The sequence below is a fragment of the Tiliqua scincoides genome, chromosome 2, assembly GCF_035046505.1.
Source record: "Tiliqua scincoides isolate rTilSci1 chromosome 2, rTilSci1.hap2, whole genome shotgun sequence".
In the NCBI taxonomy this organism is placed as follows: domain Eukaryota; kingdom Metazoa; phylum Chordata; class Lepidosauria; order Squamata; family Scincidae; genus Tiliqua; species Tiliqua scincoides.
The window spans coordinates 185,962,486-185,982,556 of NC_089822.1; the positions used below are offsets into that span (position 1 = coordinate 185,962,486).

The window sequence follows — 20,071 nt, forward strand, 5'->3', positions numbered from 1 at the left end:
AAGCTCATTAGTGGGATGGAGGGTGGCAGGTTCACAAAACATGCACACACATTACAGAGTGCTCTTCTAGGTTCCCACTTTTGTGGGAACTCAAGTCATGGACAGTGGTACTCAGAAAGCTGAAACAATGGCTTCATAAGCCTCACACAAACAGTAAGTACAATTGCATATTGTATTTAGCATTTGTATAACACTTTTGTATAACATTTTATAACACTTTTACTGTATAAGGTGCTTCACAAATATTATCTTGATGTGATATTTATAACAACACTGTAAGGCAAGTATTGTTTTCTTCTTATAATGTTGATGGGGAGTTTAGACTGAAATCTCTTTGTGGCTAAGATTTAGTCTCCACTACCCCAGCTCTCTGTCTACTTTCTCATTTATTTGAATGTCAAACTGCTATTTTCTCCCCTTTTTGTCTTGTCCTATTTTTCTGGCCTTATGTCACTTGGCTTCCTACTGCAAGGCAGATTCACAGTTCCATCCTTTTCCCTTCAAATGTTTACTTGCAAGAAAAAAAAATCAATTGCCTTATCTCAAGCAATCAATTTTTTTTGCTGCTGTGGTATACATACATGGCCTTGCAGGCTGAAATGATGGATCCCCCTCTCTTCTCTGAGAATTTTCTTTCCAATACAATTTGTATCAGCATTTCAAATCACAAACACTGTCTCAGTTACTTAGACACATTTATTAAATATTTGTGTAATTAAAAAGATATTAGTAGAAAGAACAACAGAGGGCCCTGCAACAAAATGTTGCATCTCTACAAGTACTGCTTCCTCTAGCTCTGAGCCATTGCTCACATACCATCTACAAAAGAAACGACACCATGCGATTTGGGATAAAATCGGCCATGTTTATTTATCTATAGCGATGGATCAATTTACAACTGCAGAGGGTCCTATCTATACAAACTCCTTCCCCCTTTAGTGTAGTGGAGTGGTAGAGACAGCTAATCTGTCCTGACCCTTTTCAACACTAACCCATGGAAAGGGGTTCATGAAAACTGAATTGCTCTGTCTAACCCTGACAGCTTTTGAGATAGACCTCTTGGGACCAGTTCTAGTTGTCCCTCTTACTCTTGCTTACTTACAAGCAGACATCAAATCCATACGAGCATAAGATCCCCCTATTCACTATGCCTGCCATTTGGGCAGCCTTAACACCACATTTAAGGACAGTCTGAGGTCAGCAAAAACAAACTCCACACCAATAAGCCAATCTGATTTAAAACAAAAAATTCCTCTCTGGCCACTAAAGGCAACCAGCTAATCCTAGACCAGGGGTGCCCAAACCCCGGCCCTGGGACCACTTGTGGTCCTCAAGGCCTCTCAATGCGGCCCTCAGGTATACCCCAGTCTCCAATGAGCCTCTGGCCCTCCGGAGATTTGTTGGAGCCCGCACTGGCCCAACGCAACTGCTCCCAGCGTGAGGGAGACTGTTTGACTTCTCGCGTGAGCTGTGGGATTAGGGCTTCCTCCACTGCTTGCTGTTACACATCTGTGATGCAGTAGCGGCAGCAAAGGAAAGGCCAGCCTTGCTTTGTGCAAGGCCTTTTATAGGCTCACATACCATCTACATTGAGCTATTGCAAGACCTTCATTCGTTCATATAAGTTCATCTATAATATATTCATTTATGTAAATTTATTCAAATTTTAAATGAAAATTAATTATTTTTCCCCCGACCCCCGACACAGTATCAGAGAGCTGATGTGGCCCTCTTGCCAAAAACTTTGGACACCCCTGCCCTAGAATATCATGATGGGTGGGCAGGCTGGGTCATCAGCTCCTCCAGCCTTGGAGTGCAAAGAGATGGAGGCCACATGCACTCCTATGGCCATGCCCACAGCTTGCTCAGGCACCAGTTGGATGCCCAGCCTAGCGTGTCATTATAGCATCCTTTGTCCTGAATGTAACTTTTGCAGTATTACAATGACAAAAAGGTCAAAATTCATAAAATGGTGCAAGGTGCAGTGCATAAGCATACAATCGTCTGTGCTGTGCTGTGCATTATGACTTGAGTGTGGATAGGAGCTGCTTCTGGCTAGCATGGGGCCAACCACTTGCTACCAGGGAATGCTTTGGGAAACAACAGGCAAGGCAAGCTAACCTAGATGCTTACTTCAACAAGGAGCCTGCAGTTCCCAAGGATGAGTCACAATCTGACCATCCTCCTAGGACAGGGGAAGTGGCGTAACTAATGAATGTTTTGCCCAGTGCAGAGCTCAAAATGATACCCCAGAAGTGATGTCACAACTGGAAGTGACATCATGCCCGGGCTTTTTAAAAGTGTAAATTGAGGGGAAACCTGTCTCCTTCCAGCAGCTCACCACCCACTTGATCTACTGCCTCCCCCAACCAGTGGCATAGCTAAAGCATCTACCTGCTACCTGAGATCAAAGAAGATTTTGTAGCCCCACCTCCATGACAAAATCAAATTTAATTAAGTAAATAAATACAAAGTATGCCCGTTATTGGTTAGAGACACTGTGCTGGGGTGAAGAGGGACAGTTATTTTCTCCATGCGAAATATAAGAGGAGCACCACTTGAAAAAGGTCCTCTTTACCAGTTAGCAGGAGTAGCTGTATTATGATATACGGAAATGAGAGGTGACTCATATTAACACCTTATTGGTTCCACATTGTGTCATAATAACATCTCATTGGCTCTCAGAACAATTGGTCTCATAGGTCAGTTTTGAGTTAGATGTGTTTTTCATGTGCCTCAACAACTAAGGCACAACTAAGGCACGCTTTGTTGCCAAGAAGATGGTACGAAGAGGCAGCTGAGTTTTCATTTTCTGGTTAATTGGCCATAATTTTGATAGAAAACGGATATTCCAATGAGGTTTGTTTCATTGCATTCAGCATTAAATTTCCTTTCCAATGATATATAACATGATGGTATTATTCGTACATACAAATATCTTCACAATTTTGAGTTAGTATCAAACTCAGCTTGTTGCCCCCCTAAAACTTGTTGCCCGGTGCAACTGCTACATCCTGCACTCCCTTAGCTACGCCACTGGACAGGGGTCTCCCAACCCCGGCCTGGGGGTCAGATGTGGCCCATAGCAAGCCTCTATCCAGCCAGTGGTCAGACTCTGATCCCCTGAGAACCTCTGGCCCAGTTGACCAAACACAACCAGAGTTGGGCTTGTCGGGTGGGGGAATGGGGATCCATTTAAGTGTGTGCTTTATTTCTTGGGTTGTGTTGGTGCTTGGAGAAATCCTGGACATTTGAGCCCATTCGTTCATTCATTCATGTTCCATCTCTAATGTATTTATTTAAATTTTATATTTAATTTTTTTCCGGCCCTCAACACTGTGCCAGATATTTGATGCAGCCCTTTAGCCAAAAAGTTTAGAGACCACTGTGCTAGGAGTAGCTCCCCACAAAATATTCTTTGCAATATTTTATTTGCAATAATAAATTGCAAAGCAGGTTCTATCCTAATGCACTGGTGAGTACAGTACTGTGAACAGAGTGTAGTATTTTTTATTGAATCTTAGAAGATGGCAGATATTGAGAGGCTTTACTTAACTGAGAGCCCAATTCTGAGATGAGGATCTGCCGATAAAGTGGTCCCAGCTGCGAAGGATGTCTCAAGTGTGCCATCAGGCACATTGCAACACCCAGAGAGTAAGCAGTGCTAGCGTGGAGACCTGTGCCACCCCACCAGCACTGCATCTACACACCTGGCCAATTGGATGTAAGTATGCTGCCAAGCAGCACAGGACCGGGGAGAGAGTGGTGAGAGAGAGGGAGGGGGCATTTTTGGGCAGGGGGAAGGCAGAATGGGGGTGGGGGGTGGGACATGACCACAAGGAAAAGGGAAAGGTAGAGGGGAAAGGCAGAGCAGACCTCCACCATATCCTAACCTTCTTCCCAGGCCTTGTAGCATTACACTGGGCCTCCCAGATTTGTACCAGTTTAATAGCTGGCACAATTTCAAGGAGCCCCATAGGGCAGTCCAGGGCTTTACCTGGTGTATGAGGAAAAATATCCCCTTATCCAAGTAGACCTCCAGCCTTCTCCTAACCTGTGCCAGATAGATACTGCGCAGGTCATGTGGCCTAGCTGCACCAGTGCAGGTTAAGATTGGGCTGTGAGGTTTAGAAAATATGAAGGAAAGAGTACTGAAAGAATATGATTACCTCACAAGATGATAATACACTTTATGACTAAAGTCAAACAACTTCCCAGTGGCATGATAAATATATTTTTTATAAATAGCCGAATGAATGAAACGGCTATCTACTCTTATTATTTATTTAAAAATATTTATGCCCTGCTTCGTCTCCAGAGTCTCAAAGTGACTCACATCATATCTTCGAAACACAATAATACAATATAGGCAGAAACAACCCCAAGTAATAGTGAAGCAGCACAACCAAGAGAATACAACCAATATCCTACAAAACAAAAGAAAAACGGAAGTGATAAAACAATACACTGATTAAACATAATTGGGAAGGCCTGTTGAAACAAGTGTGTTTTGACCGTCCTCTGAAAAGAGAAAACGCAGATCACCTCAGGGCACAGATATACTCATGTGGGGGAAAGAAGTCTTGCAGATAGCCAGACTTCAAGCCCTTTTGAACTTTCATTAATGACTAACCTTTAAAGACAACTTGAAACATGCTTAGCTTATCAAGAGTTATCCTCCTTTTGAACTGGTCGTTTTAATTTGAAAAGATTTAATTTGTACTGTATGTACAAATACATATAAGAACCATATAAGAATCACAATATACTTTTTTTTCCCTTAAGACATGCTCTATCCTCTGTTCAAGCTCTATCCATGCACTGCAATTCTCACATTCCACCTATGCATTATCTTCAGACTTTGTGAAGTGCATCTGCTTCATTAAAGAATGACAGAAAGTGGATATGAGCAATAATCTTTCCCATACATGACCGGTATTAATTCTAAAGATGAATTCAAAAGAACAAGAACAAGTCTGGCATCACTTGGATAGCTCAAAGCTATCCAGGGTGAGCCCCAGACCAATGGCAGGAAAGCCACACCATCATTCAATGGACCGCAGCTGCCAGGGCAAACAGCTGGAAGTTGTGCATGGGCAGCAGCAGCCCACTGAATCTACTCCAACTCACACTGCCACAGTTATGTCTTCCTCTTCCAGGATGTCTCCTCACTCCTCCCCCCCCCCACTGTAGCATGCAGTGCATGCTCTGTCTGTGGCGCTGCATGCTGTGGGCTGCAGGAGCATAGGATTGGACTGTTATTTCTTCAAAACTTTGCCCTAACCTCTGAAGATTGCCATTTCTCTTTTTTCTTGCTCAGCTAGGTGGTTTTCCTTAATCCTGCTTCTCCATGAAAGCACTCCTAAAGTCCAATTGGAGGTGTTTGTACAGGGCTTAGCAAGGACTGCGGCCACTTCAGCTATCCATCCTTTGCCCTCTTGCTGCTGTCAGTGACACTTGTAATCTTCTTACACTGTGCTTGGAATCCACCAGCTTTATCTAGTAAATACTCTCATCACTTAAGCTTTTCTTTTACCTCTTTTTTTAAAAGACAGAACCACTGGCTCACATGCATCCTTTCAGGCACAATAACAGGCAGAATAATAGAAACACTACCTTTATGCACTCTCATTTCCATTCTTGCCTCTGCTGTGTGAGGTGCCCTCCAGCAGTTTTCTTTCCTTTACATCCGTGAACTCATCATTAACAGTTTATCTCCTTTCAGAATACCCTCATTGGTAGGCCCTGTTAATAGGAAGCTCACAGCTGGTTTATCTTGTTAGCAATTCCCAGGGACTCCTGACTCTTTCATAATTGGAGCCCGTCTTATATGTACTGCATTAGTTGGCTTTATGTCTTCAGAAGCATGACTTTGAGGTTTGCCACCTGGCGTCCAAAACAGAAATACAGAGGCCACTTCTTTCCTCTTTCTCTCCAAAGACAGGTTTGGAGGGAAGTCTCGAATGTAAAATGCCACACAGAAGCTGAAGAAACATTTCTTTGGGACCAGGCAGAGCGAATATGGTTGGAGGCAGTCGTGTGATGTCAAGTGACTCTTGAGAAATGTATCAGTGTTCCACCTCAAAGTCTCCAGCATGCTGCAAAGGCTCAGAAACAACAGGCTGCTTCACTTCACTTTATTTCTCACTACTTGATGACCCAACACTTTAATGACTGGCAGGTGAGCATGTGAAATGACTCCTCTGAAAAGCCTTACACTTGTCTCAACATACCAAGTGGTGTTGAGACATCAGCATGCAAGGGCCTGTTCACACATGCAAGCAATAAACATGCATGAGTGAGCCAGCACTAAGTTTTTAGGCAGAGCCTGGATAACTTCTTAGTCCTGAATGCCACCTCCTGCATACTTGGCACTACACACATGTTCAACAATACAGGTATCTCCCCACTTTCTGACGATTGGTATTCTGATAATGCACTCTTTCAACACATTTCAATTATACCCAGAAATCATTCATTCAACAAATGCTCTACTCTTTCAACCTCTCTCTGCTGGTCCAAAGGCTAACACTGCCCTCTCCCTGTGTTGATTTGCATATGACATGGTGATTCAAACTGTTTTGGTATGTGTGTGTATGAGAGAGAGAGAGAGAGAGAGCTTATGCCAACTTTAGCCCCAGGTCTATTCCCATTCCCACAGGAGTAAATGAAAGTCTATTTGCAGAAATCTTTGTATGACAGCAGGAATTCGCAAGACAGAAAAGGGTATTTGCAGTTTGCTAGCTAAAAAAAAAAGCATTGGAAGCAACATTTGTAAACTTCAAAAAAACTGGGTTCCACTTTTCAACAGTTTCTGCTTTTCAACACTGCTTCAGTCCCTAACCTATCAAATTTGCGGGGGACGCCTGTAGTAACAGAAAGAGAAAATATGCTCCCATTTTTGAAATTTTATGTGGAAGTCACCCTCACAACCGCCAGACTACTTGAAACTTCAGGAAAGGCAGGCGTTAGCTCCAGTACTTGGCCAAAAATGCTCATAACCTGCTAGGATGACCAACTCTTCTCTCATGCTAAGCTCATATATTCTAACATTTGCATGCACTGGCTAGACTGAACTTCTGAAACTGTATATTAAAAATGCAAACAAAAAACAATCTTGCAATAATATGGTTTGCATGATTAAAGGCAATTAATTCTTCCTTTTGTTTACTTTTACCTGATTTGCTGTTGAACTCTTGCAAAACCTAATCAGCTTATCTTAATTAATTTGCAGAGCAGCTAAGCTATAAAGAAGAAACTTTGGTTTGATAGACCCTCTCACTCTTATACAGCCTTACTTGCATTCATGAGAGCTTGTAATATTGTCGAGGACTTCATAACCACATATGAGAAAGACTGGTTATGTAGAACTTCCCATGGTGTGGATCCAATGGAATGTACACTGTGCTTAGGGGAGGATGACACCAAACCGACTCAGTTTCTGGCTCCTGGAGTGGCCTTCCAAACAGAGACAGTCTGTCCTGACTGTCTAAGTCTCCAAGCTGCACAGAAGTGGTTTGGTGAGGCTAGCCTTGTGCAGCACAAGCGGGGCTAGACTTGTTCCAGCCACACACTTTCAGACTCAGGATTAGTGCAGACATGGGTGGAAAGCATACTCCACTGTAGCTTCAACTCACCAGGCCACCAACTGGGAAGCAAGCAACTTCTGGACAAGATAGCAGGCAGGAGCAAGGGGAGAATTCTCCTATTGCCTGAACTTAACTGAAGACGATCATGTCATTAGAGTGTACAAACAAAGAAAAGAATCTTCTCTGCTTGTTAGCTTGCCTAATTCCCTTTCCCTTTGCTTTCCAGTTGAGTTAAAACAGGGATAGGTAGACTTCAGGCATCTGGAAGATTCTGTTTTTGGGGAACCTTGGGAGTTATTTTTTGCCTGCCTCTGGGGTTAAAGAGCTGAAGTGGGAGCAAAAGTTAGAATGGAGTGTAAAAAACTTGTCCACGTTCATATCCACTACCTCTTCAACTTTCCAGTTGGGCTTGGAGGATGGAATAAGAGAGAACAAGCAACTTGCACTACAAGTCTGTCCTAGAGTGCATTTAGCTTCTCTACAGCGCAAGCTTATGCATGTCTACTCAGATGTAAGTCTCACCATGTTCAATGGGGCTTACTCCTAGGTAAGCGAGTATTAGACTGCAGCCTTAAAGAGGCATCTAGGTTAATTCCCTTTGACTAGGTCCCTGAGCAAAATGTATGCACGGAAAGACATACTTTGTGATCTTCTGCTTGGAGAATTAGGGCCCAATCCTGAACAATGTGCGCTGGATCACTGCCAGCGTGCACTGTCACAAATGTACCGTAAGGCATGCTTGCAGGGGTTGGTGCCGGCTCAATGCCACAGCAGGGTCAATGTGAGCCCGCGCTGGGCCAGTGCCTGTCGGTGGCTGGTGGAGTGCTGTCTGGAGCTCCAGGTGAGCACTGGGCAGCAAAGAGGTAAGTCAGGATGGAGGAGGCGGGGAGCTATTCCAGGGTGATGGGTGGGCGGGGGGAGGTGTGGCGGGGGAGGGAGCAAGGCAGGAGGGGGCGGGACGGCCGGAGTTCAGCTCCACCAGATTCAGAGCCCCACATCAGGCCTCCCATTCCGACACTGAGCTCTTTTACTTTGTACCAGCTAAATAGCTGGTGCAGAACTGAGTAGCCCCATTGTGGGTCTACTTTCCTTATTATGTCCCCTTCCCCTGAGGAGACGTCAGGAGCTGCCCACGGCGGTCCAAACGCCCTTAGCATGCAGCGGCAGCCATTTTGGCACCACTGCAGCCTTGTGAGCAAGGCAGCTCAGGATTGGGTTGACCCACAGTGGACCAGCCTAGCTGACTGTGCAAACTGAATTTACAGCAGCAGTAGTGGCAGTGATCAGGGCACTGTGTGTGTGTGTGGGGGGGGGGGGGGGTTCTGTCTTCTCCAAAAATGAGATTTCCCCTAGATTTCACAGGTTTATTACCAGTGAAGGAATAAACAAGTAACACCTAATAAAGACTATGGTCAGAGAAAAAGAAAACTATTAGGAAGCAGAAAACATCCAAAAGTCATGTGGTGATAGGTCTGCAGGTAAAAATGTTTGAACTATAGTTACATTACGTATAGCCCTAACAATTGGTTTTGGAACACTCAACACAGCAAGGCCATGATAGGCCCCTAAAAGACAGCTCTCAAAAGCCATCTTAGATACGTCTCTCTGTTCTACCCTTTAATCTTAGGCTTTACCTGCAAAATGCTTTGAGCAGTCACCCTGCCATAAGATATTATGCAGTACTTTTCTCCTGACCCAGTCTAATTTTTGACAGGCATTGCCAAAACCCAGTCTACATGGTGCTTTGAACTAAAGTGCATACTATTCCCCAATCCCCAGAATGTTGCAGTTTCATGCCTGTTATTAGATCCGACAATATAAGAAGCTTGTTTTCCTACCTTTTTACTAGTGCTGATATACCTCAGAAAGATCTAATGCGGTTATGGAAAATGTATTATATATTATATATTCCAAGTGCTCTTTTCACAGATGACAAACCTGTCAGTTTTAAAGGCAAATTTTTATCCAAGCTCTACAAACTGTTAGGTATTACGCAGACATAACACTAAAGCTGAGGTAAGTTTTGGCCTCTAAGGTGCTTTTCTCAGGTTCTAGAGCTCCCCATCAAACAAGGATACAACACAAACAGTTAAACATAAAATCATTTATTATTAAACACGTTACGTGACCCCCCCCTTCAAATGTGCCAGGGCTCTTCGGGGGGGGGGGGGATATGGCTCCCATTGAGAATAGATGCACTAAACTATGGTAAGGCATAACATGTGAATCCTGAATGCTTAAACTGTGGTTAAAAATTGGCTGCAAATCAAGATCTGAAACCATAGCTTGCAACCGATGTTATGTTCCATCTGCACCAGGCAAACTATGGTTAAGGCAACTTCCCCTATTAGAGCAAATATGAGTCTTTAATTCCTACTATGCGTCTACTGAATATTTTCTATTATGAAGGGTATTTGCATATTTGAAAGCATGTGGCAAACATATTTCTAGGAGTCACAACTATCCCTTGAAAATGCAACATCAACCCACAGCAGAAAGACAGGCATCCACCTTGCATTTCAGAGTTTCCTGAAGAAAAAGCATTCAACTGTCATTAGTACAGCCATAAATATCTAATTACTGAGTGGCTACACCAACCCCAGAAACGCTGAAAAAGTGACACTCCTCATTTACAGAGTCTGCTGGAAATTTTAGCTCTAATGTTCCCCTGCACAACATCTTGCTATTCACAACAACCTGGGGGAAAAACCCCTTAATTTCATGGTCTTTCCAAATCTCATTTCATGACCTCTAATTCAGGAACTGCTTAAAGTTTCATTTGATCTGTATGGAAATTAAGTGGAAAAATCCATCTCTTATTTCTCAGGTTTCTTTATAATTGGATTTTTAAAAGGCCTTTAACACAACCTCATTACATGTGTTTGGACTTTCAAAGTCATCTGTCACACTTCTAATGATCACGGTTCATGAAATGTATATGCAATGCAATCAGTCAACAACACCTCTTACATTCTCTTGAGCTTTTTTTTTTTTTTTAGCAAAATCTTCCTGTTTTTCCTTTCAAAAATATGGCAGCATCCTAAGGGAGCAGAGCTGTGTTTATGAGCAATGCCACTGAGGGCTGACACATCTTCCCTTGGGGACTGGCACTCCTATTTGTACAAACCCTACAAGAGAAATACCTTTGATGCTGCACAAATACTACACAAGGTAACCCTCCCAAGTGATTTTCCTGGATAAAACCTCAACGCAATTGCCTTTCTCAACTGAGAGCTTAGATAAATACACTCACTGCCAGGTGCCCAGACAGCAACCATATTAGAAAACTCTACTTGTGCATTCCAGCCTCAGCACTTTTTTTGTAAATCAGTGCTGAAACTGCATTGCCTGAGATGAAGCTGAGTGGATTTTCCATTTTCTGTTCCTTTCTTATTCTGCCTGTTCATTATGCTCTGCACCCCATTCCTCCAGAATTCCTGTTTAGCCAGGGTTCCAATCACAAGAGGCATCCAACTGGCCTCACCCACCCTGCAGTTAGGGTGTAACTGCGCATGTCCAGCCTCCCTCCTGGTCCTTCACAGAATGTTCTGCATTGAAGTAGGGCTTAAATTGCATGTGAGAGGGCAATGTGAACCCCCATGCTATTATACAAAGAAAAACAGCATGCATTGGTAAAACAGCATTCAGAAAGAATCTTGCTGTGCATGTAGGTATGATCACCTCAAGACTTTTTGTAGTGTTATCAATGGACACATACTCATCAGTATTGTAGAGGGCAGAAAAGAAACAAATGAACTTGAGAAACTGACAGCGCAATCCTCACTTGCGCTAGAACAGGCAGGCCAGGGGTCCTGCGCTATATCCAGTGCAAGTTTGAGGCTGTCTGTGGTTCAGCCAGGGGCAAGGGATAACTTTTCCCCTTATCCCAGGGAAAGCCACAGTGGCCTCAATGGGTCTACTTGGATCTGTGCTACCTCAGGAGGAGCTCCGCACTGCCCAGGGAATGGGGCTAGCATCCAGCATAACTGCCGGGTTCTAGCCCCGCCTTCCACTCCCCAGCCGCCCACTCCTAGGAACGCCCACTACCCACCCTCCCCCTGCCCAAAATTCCCTCCCTCCCTCCCTCCTCCCCAACCTCCCCATGCACCCCCAAACTTTTTGTTGGCCAACATATACTCATCTGCTGCTGCTGCCGCGGAGGCTAGATCTGGCCTCCGTGGGCCAGCACACCTCCGTGCACTGGTGCAGCTTACTCGCATGGAGGCGCAAACATGCTTTACGCACCTGGACTGGCGCAAGAGACTTGTGCCAGCCCAGGGCACAATTAGGATTGCGCCCTGAAAGCTGAGGCAAATTGTGCATGCACAGCTCAACATTCAGGAATTAAAAAAACAAACGGAACCATGAAGGATTCCTATTGCATTGGTTCTATTTTGGAAACAAGATGAACATGTCGTTCTCCAAAATCCAAGGAGAAAGTTGGCTGAGGAGAACTTTGGAAGCATTCCTATTTATGAACACAACATAAGAACCATATTGGATCAGACCAAAGATCCATCTAATTGAGCATCCTGTTTCCCACAGTGTCCCACCAGTCACCTCTGAATAGGCCCCAGGAGATAAAGGTATACCCCTCTCCCACAGTTGCTCTATACTGCCTCTGATCCTGCCTCTTATCCAGCCATAAAGTAGCTTGCAACAGACTCATCCCCCATAAATTTGTTTAACCCTCTATTACATCCAACTAAACGGCCATCATTACATCTTCATGCAATAAATTCCACAGATTATTATATACCTCCATTTCCCTGTTCTAAATGTCCCACCAGTTTCACTGAATGGCCCCCAATTTTAATGTCTGTCTCTTTTCACACCATGCAAAACGTTTTTAGTGTTCACATTTTTTCCAAACTAAAAAAACCTTAACCATTGTATCTTTTTCTCATAAAGCATACAATGTAGCCCAGAAATCAGGAAGCACGTATTTATTCATCTCCCACTCGTTAGAGATTATTTCTGAAGATTGCAAACTTTTAAGAATCTGTTAATTCAACCCCTGCTAATTGGGTAAGAGGCACTTTTTCAAGTGGGTGCTCCTTTTTTTAGCAGGGGGAGAGTAACTGGCCCGCCTCACCCCAGCAGTGTCTTTTCTAGTGGCTGTCTGCTGGTGTTCTTTTGCATCTTTATAGATTGTGAGCCCTTTTGGGACAGGGAGCCATTTAGTTATTTGATTTTTCTCTGTAAACCGCTTTGTGAACTTTTAGTTGAAAAGCGGTATATAAATACTGTTAATAATTAATAGACATTTCTAACTATCTAATATCTGAAAAAATTAGAATTTAAAAAAATTAAAACACTGAATATTAAGCTAGGATTGCAAATAATGTTTATCAGATGTACGTGAGCTGTTCACAAAGACCAATTTTGCTTTTTGTTGTTATATAGGAGCCACACAATTCATTCTGTTTAGCACTTCTGCATGCTTTGGTAGATAAGATATTGATCAGTCTGCCAAGAAACATCGAATGTGATCCTATTTTTATGTCAGATCTTGGCAACGGACTGCATTTATCCAGCCCATCTTCCCAGAGAATGGTAAGTGGCAAGTGATGACATCTCATTAATCTAGCTCCACAGTAATTGGCCCATTTTTGAAAAATTCTACTCTGGGTTTCTGTGAATTGTAACAGATTGTTACTGCGGGACCTTAAACCAACCCACAGTTTATTGTTGAGCAAAAACAAATTAACAAAACAATTTAAGATTGGGGAAAGGATTACCAAATCGACCTCACAAGGATGCACTTATGGATGCTGTGAAGAAGAAGTGAGCAAACATGGGCAGCGGTTCTTAACAATGGACAATCTGGGCAAATGCTAGTGTAGAAGAACATTCTGTGGATAATAGGGGCTGATTGATTGAAATGAGAAAGTTGCAATGAGAAGGAAATGAAAAAGTAGAAAGTACTTAAATAGAAAGTACTTAAATTTAAAGTTTCTAGTGCCTCAGTGGTAGATGTAGAGGCCTAAAGGATTTCATAATAGTCATCCAAGTGCATGGCCTACAGGCACATGATGATTGAAACTAAGCATGTCTATGTCTGATCAATGGAGCTGATCCACCTGGGAACCAAATTATGCCATCTTGAGTTTCATGAGGGCGGAAAAGTGAGATATAAAATACGTCTTTTAAAAAATGGCTAACCAAAGTATTAAATGCCAATGACAGCTTGATAAATGCTGAAAAAATATTTATAGCATATCTTCCACCTATGGTTGGTGTTGGGTAATTGAGAAGCTGAAACTCCTGGCAACAAAAGCTCTAATGAAATCCCTGTAGAATAAATCTGATGGAGTATTTACTTTAATACATACAATTCCCTGCAGTCTAGAAAGCTCACATATGTATTTTTTTTGGTATCACAGTATGTTTTTCATCATGCCACACAAAATGTTACTAAGATTCCCAAAACACAATCATTACACACCAATTCAGTTTGTTAAGGTTTAATATTTATAACACAGGCCCACAAACATTTTGTTGTCTTAAAAGTTAGACCTATTTTTGGCTATATTTGGGATACTAAATCACAAAAAGTCAATTTTTCACTGTTGTTTCATCTCAGTTTCTAATAATTGGTTTCCGTTATGCCCACTATATCAAAGTTTTCTCTAGTCACCAAACATTCCAGTTCTCCCATCTTCGCTTGGAGACTTTGGACATTTGCATAAAAACATTTGTACAAGGATGGGTTGCTTATTAGCTCCTTTATCCCTGAATCCTCTCATTGTGCCAAATTGTCTATCACATCCCATCATGCCACCATTCCCAATTTCTTCTCCTACTCTGCCTTTGTCTTGTTGTTCTCTAACCTCCCCATCCTCATCCCATAGGGATGAGGAGTCCCAAACTGGATGCCCTTCGGCTCCTGTCACTTCCCCCCAGGGGTCAGTTTAAAAGCTGCTCTGCCACCTTTTTAATGTTATGCGCCAGCAGTCTGGTTCCATTCTGGTTCATGTGAAGCCCGTCCCTCTTGTACAGACACCACTTGTCCCAAAACATTCCCCAGTGCCCAACGAATCTAAACCCCTCCTCCCTACACCACCGTCTCATCCACGCATTGAGACCCCTTGATCTGTGCCTGCCTAGCTGGCCCTGTGCGTGGAACAGGTAGCACTTCCAAGAACGCTACCTTTGGGGTCCTGGTTTTCAGTTTCCTACCCAATAGCCTAAATTTGGCCCCCAGAACCTCCCAGCTACACTTGCCCGCTACCTCCTCTCCAGCACAATCTACCAGCCTGTCTAGATGAGAAGTGATGTCTGCAAACTTCGCACCAAGCAAGTAAGTTGCCATGCGGTCCTCAAATCTGTCACAAACCTCCATCTCTATGTTTCTAATAATCAAATCCCCCACTAGAAGCCCCCGACCCCCTCCCGCCAAGGAGTATCCTGAATGCATTTGGATACCTGCCCATCCCCTGAAAAAGGGGTTCCCCCTAGAGGATTGTTTCCCTCCTCTCCAGGATGACGTCCTCCAGCCCCAAGACTTCCCACCCAGGCAGCTGAAGAGCTGCACACCTGAGGCTGGGACGAAGCCTGATCGTTCTCTGAAGTCTCCCCATGGTCTGTCTCTGCCTGCCTCTGCTGTTCCAGATTGGCAACCAAGGCTTGAAGGGAGCAGATGCGTTCCCAGAGATCCTGGAGCTCCTTGCACGGAGGACACACCCATGACTTATGCCCCAGAGGCATATAGTCATACATGTGACACTCGACACAAAACACTGGATAGTCCCCACCCTGCTGCTGGCTGCCTGACTGCCTATTTTTTTGTTTTTGTTTAGAGGTGCTTAAAAACCATACAGTGGTTTGCTGCCCCTCTTCTCAAGGGAAGTGAAGGGCAGTATCTGGGGCAGTATCTGGCTTCCTCGCCCTGCTGCTGAACTCGCACAGATGCTAAACTCGCTCTTGGTACTTTGTTCTCAAGGCACTTGGTTCCCAGAGGCCACACGCGCTTTGTGCAGATGTGCCCATCGACATAGTTCCCCATTGACAGAGTGCTCACGGATGAAGGTGAGTCAGTAGGGGAACCAGATTGGGGAGGCATACTGGAGGGGCAGCACCCAGTGGCAGACGAACTGTGTTGGATGCTGTCCCCTCTGGAAGCAGCCAGCATGCCCCCTTTGTCTCTTTGGACCTGCGCCAGCTAAAGAGAAGGTCCAAGGAGACCTATTGGTGATTGAGAGGCTTACAGAGGGGTAAAATTAATTTCCCTTTCTCCTCCCAATTTCCCCCCCCCCCCAATAGCATACAGTGCAGCCCATTTGGCACTGGTGCATTCTATGGTGGGGAAAAGGGTAAGATTTGACTGTAAGTATGGGTAAGTGCATTGTTCCTTGTGAAATCACCAGGTCCTGTCTCAAAAAACTCTAGCTTTCACATGTATCTACTCTGGCAACCTTAGTCAGGGGCATGGTCTGAGAGTGCTGAACCCCAGTCCACGTGAGGAGTGTCATCTTGTTCTTTGCATCAGGCAGCCAAATGTCTTGAGCCAGTCCTGCCCTCACCTGTAGTCTAGTTAAGCCTAGATAAAGGTGAGAATGGCTCGATGAAAACTAGAACGTTCAGTCAATATCTTGAGGGTAAATATTAGCAAGAATACTTTTCTTTCTTTCTTGCACTGTCTAGGAATTTAGGAGTGTTGGCACAGAAAGAAATGGATATAAAATTAATAATTATGAACACATTTAAACTGAAAATAGGAAGAATTCTGCGGCTATTACTGGTGCTTTTACTATCCCTGCCTGAAGGCAATCAAATTAAGTGGATTTTTTTAAAAAGGAATTTAATAATGTTAAGAGTGAGCCTGTGTAATATGTTCCTGTGAGCAGAGAACGGTGCTCTGATTCAGTTCTCCCCGTCTACAACCTGATATTGTGATGATAGTTCCAACTTCCTCTCCTGTTTCCTTCAGCATACCCATTCTACTTTGTAATAGCCTTATTATTAACTTATTATTAACTTTATTTCTACCCCCCCCTTTCTCCCCGGAGGGACTCAAGGCGGCTTGAGTTCTATCCAGTTAGAACCATCTGACATTGCATGGGAGGTGTTTCATTGCACCTACAATAAGATGAACGTCAAAGGAACATCCTGGGATGGAAACAATGGCTTCTCTTCTAACACTTCCTGCCCTAAATTACTGCCACTTCATATTATACAGTCAAAAGGCATAATCTCCTGATAGGTGTACATACCAAAGGGAGCTGTACACCTACCAATATAAAGCATGTTGTAAAGTGTATTACAGCCCAATCTTATGCTTCTCAACACCCGGAGGAACAGCAGCACCAAAATGGCTACTGCAGTATCCTGCGGGCACACAGCATTATTCCACATTAAATCTGTGCTCTAGGCTCTGCAGGCACAGAGTATAGCGGCAGGCCCCACCTTAAACTCTCCACATGCCTTGTAATGAATGCATGTAGATTGGGAAGTAGCACCTGCCCATCCCACCATGCAAACTCAGGATCTCTCATTTGATATATCGGTAGAGGGCTACTATGAAGAGCAGAGACACATGGTACGTGGAAGTCTTCCTACTACGGTTTAGATCGAGACATCTTTAACATGAATCCTTGATTTTGCACTGAGCCACTTTCTGAATTTCATACAAATTTTGATTTTACCAAAGTGACTTTATAATACTCTTACCAACAACTTGTGGGTGATATTTTGCTATAGAATGAACCATTTTTGGTTCATTTTTATTACAGCCATTTTTTATTAAAGCCTATAACGTTTTTGACTTACAGAGACACGCTACACCAAAACGCTACACCAAATGTTCATTTGGTCAAAGCTTGTTTTCTCAGGTGATCCTCTCCCAGCCACTAGGATTGTGGGGGGAATCTCCTCCCCTGCAGAAGGGGAAAGGTTCCATAGAGATATAAATAAATACAATATTTTGAATACATGTACTGAAGCAGTATACACAAACATTCATACTGTAGCAATTCCTGTGATCCCAGTAGCTCCTAAAACCACTTCAACTTCAGAAATCACCCCAGTGAACACAATATATTTCTTTTTGTTGCTGCTGCTGCTGCTGCTGCTATCATCATTATTATTATTATTATTATTATTATTATTATTATTATTATTATTTATCCTGTCTTCCTCTCTTTAGGAACTCAAACTGGCTTACACCATGATAAATATAAGCCAAGTACAAAACATTATAAAAAGTAACAGCAATTAAAACAAACCCAAGAGCATAAAGAAAAAAATATCAGAAAAATCAGAGGGTGTAAGAGATTATAAAAACTCAGAAAACATCTCTGAGAAGATCCAGATCTTCAGCCTCCAATGGAACACTGATAAGGAGGAAGATAGATACACACTAGAGGGCAGAGAATCCCACATCTTGGGGAGGGGAGCATTACTGAACAGGGCTTCTTGCTTGTCACCCCTAACCAAATTTCAAAGGGTGGCAGGACATGAACATAAGAACACAAGAACGTAAGAACATAAGAACAGCCCCACTGGATCAGGCCATAGGCCCATCTAGTCCAGCTTCCTGTATCTCACAGCAGCCCACCAAATGCCCCAGGGAGCACACCAGATAACAAGAGACCTCATTCTGGTGCCCTCCCTTGCATCTGGACATGCAAGAGGGCCTCCCTCCCAGATCTCAACAGATCGGAAGATTCATATGGGAAAAAGGCAGCCATGCAGGCATCTTGGCCATAGCCCATTTGGGCCTTTCAAGGTGATCACCAGCACCTCGAATTGCACCCAGAACCACTATGCAGCTGAAAAAATAAAGGCAAGACATTATCAAATCAGCTCATACCACCCAACACACCAGCAGCTGCAATTTGCATTGGCGGAAGTTTCTAAAGGACCTTTAATGTGAAGCACATTCAATCATCAGGTGACTAAAACATGAATCACCATAGCCAGGACCACCTGAGATAGAAAAGGGCACAGTTGGTGCCCCAGCTGAACTTGCGCAAATGCAATCCAGGCACACTTGAGGCAAGTGAGATTGTCTGCTCGACCTGAATCATTCAGACTTGGCCACAGTGTTCCATGCTTTAGTGATTTCTTTCAGCCACACTAGACGCTGTTCCAGAACCACCTTTCAGAGCGCGATACCATAGTCTTTCGAGACTGAAGGTTGCCAACAAAGGACTCATGAATTTGATTCCATTGGACTACTGCTCTGGCAGCTACACTGGCTCCTAGTTTGTTACCAGGCACAATTCAAGATGCTAGTTTTGACTTTCAAAGTCCTTTACAGCTTGAAACCAGGGTATTTGAAGGACCATCTCCTTCCATTTAATCCAATCTGTCCTCTGATGGCAAAGGGGCTCTTTTAACCATGCTATCATTGATGGTGAGGAGGATGGCGACGAGGAACAGGGTCTTCTTGGTGGTGGAACTCCCTCCCCTTGGAACCAAGAACTGGGTCCTGTTTGGAGACCTTCCGGCCAGGCCTCACGTCTTTTTTGTTTAGGATGGCTTTTGACGATTGACTGGCATTGTAATTATTTCATCTGCTAATCATTTGTTGCAATCTACTGGGTTTCTCTGTTTTTACTGTGTTTTACTGTTTTTAATGTTCTATTGAAGTATTTAAATGTGGTAAACCGCCCTGAGTGCCCTCACTGGGAAAAAGTCAGGCTATCAATTCATTAAATAAGTACTCCAAAATTGTGAATGTGCCCCTTCAAGGGAAGTACTACCCCATCCAGAACAGGTGGATACACCTGTTCTGAGTCAGTGGGTCTTTACTGAGTTAGGGCGCAATCCAAACTGCACCCTATGCCAGCTCAAGTCCCTTGGGCTGGCCTAGGAGGGTCGCAAACGTGCCATGAAGCATGTTTGCGCCTCCTCAAGGGGAAGCCAGGCCGGCGCTTCGAGAAGTGCCGGCCTGCGAAGGCTGATATAAGTCTCCGTACTGGCTTCCCCTCAGCCGCTCGTGTCGGCCTGCCTACACTGACACAAGTGGAAAAGGTAGGTGTGGGGGTGGGGGGAAGGAGGGAGGGAGGCATTCCTGGGTGGGGGAGGGTGGGCGATGGGTGGCCCTAGGGGCAGGTGCGCTGGGAGCGGGAGGCGGGGCTGGAATCCGGCAGTTATGCCAGATCCCAACCCCTGTTCCTGGGGAGTCTGGAGTGGCTTCAAGCTGCTCCACTCTCCTCGGACTTGCGCCACCTCCAGAGGTGGCGCAAGTCCGATGAGACCCATAGGGGCCAGCAGCCCTTACACAGGGGTAAGGCGAAAAGTTTTCCCTTACCTCTGGTTGAGCCGCTTCTGACCACAATCCTCTGCTGGATACAGCGCAAGCCTCCTGGCTTACCTGTTCCAGCGCAGGTTAGGATTGTACTCTCAGTGGGTCTTCTGACCAGGAAAGTCTCTGGCTTGTCTAGATTTATTTTCAGTTTGTTTGCCCACATTCAGTCCTTTGCTGACTTTATGGGATGACACTGCTGCACAGAGAAATGAAACTCTTTGTGTTG

The 20,071-nt window shown here is 44.1% G+C and overlaps 1 protein-coding gene across 5 annotated transcripts in view; it reads right to left on the minus strand.

Annotated features, from left to right (window-relative positions):
- FSTL4 (follistatin like 4) overlaps nt 1–20,071 on the minus strand; it is a 491,509-nt gene that overhangs the window by 215,554 nt on the left and 255,884 nt on the right. The window contains exon 1 of one of the 5 annotated variants that reach the window (XM_066617280.1): nt 5,617–5,695. The exons of the other annotated variants lie outside the window; for them this stretch is intronic. Within the exon in view, the coding sequence (XP_066473377.1) occupies nt 5,617–5,638 (22 nt within the window). The 5' untranslated portion in view covers nt 5,639–5,695. Of the gene's footprint in view, nt 1–5,616; nt 5,696–20,071 lie in introns of those variants that run through there. 5 annotated transcript variants of the gene reach the window in all.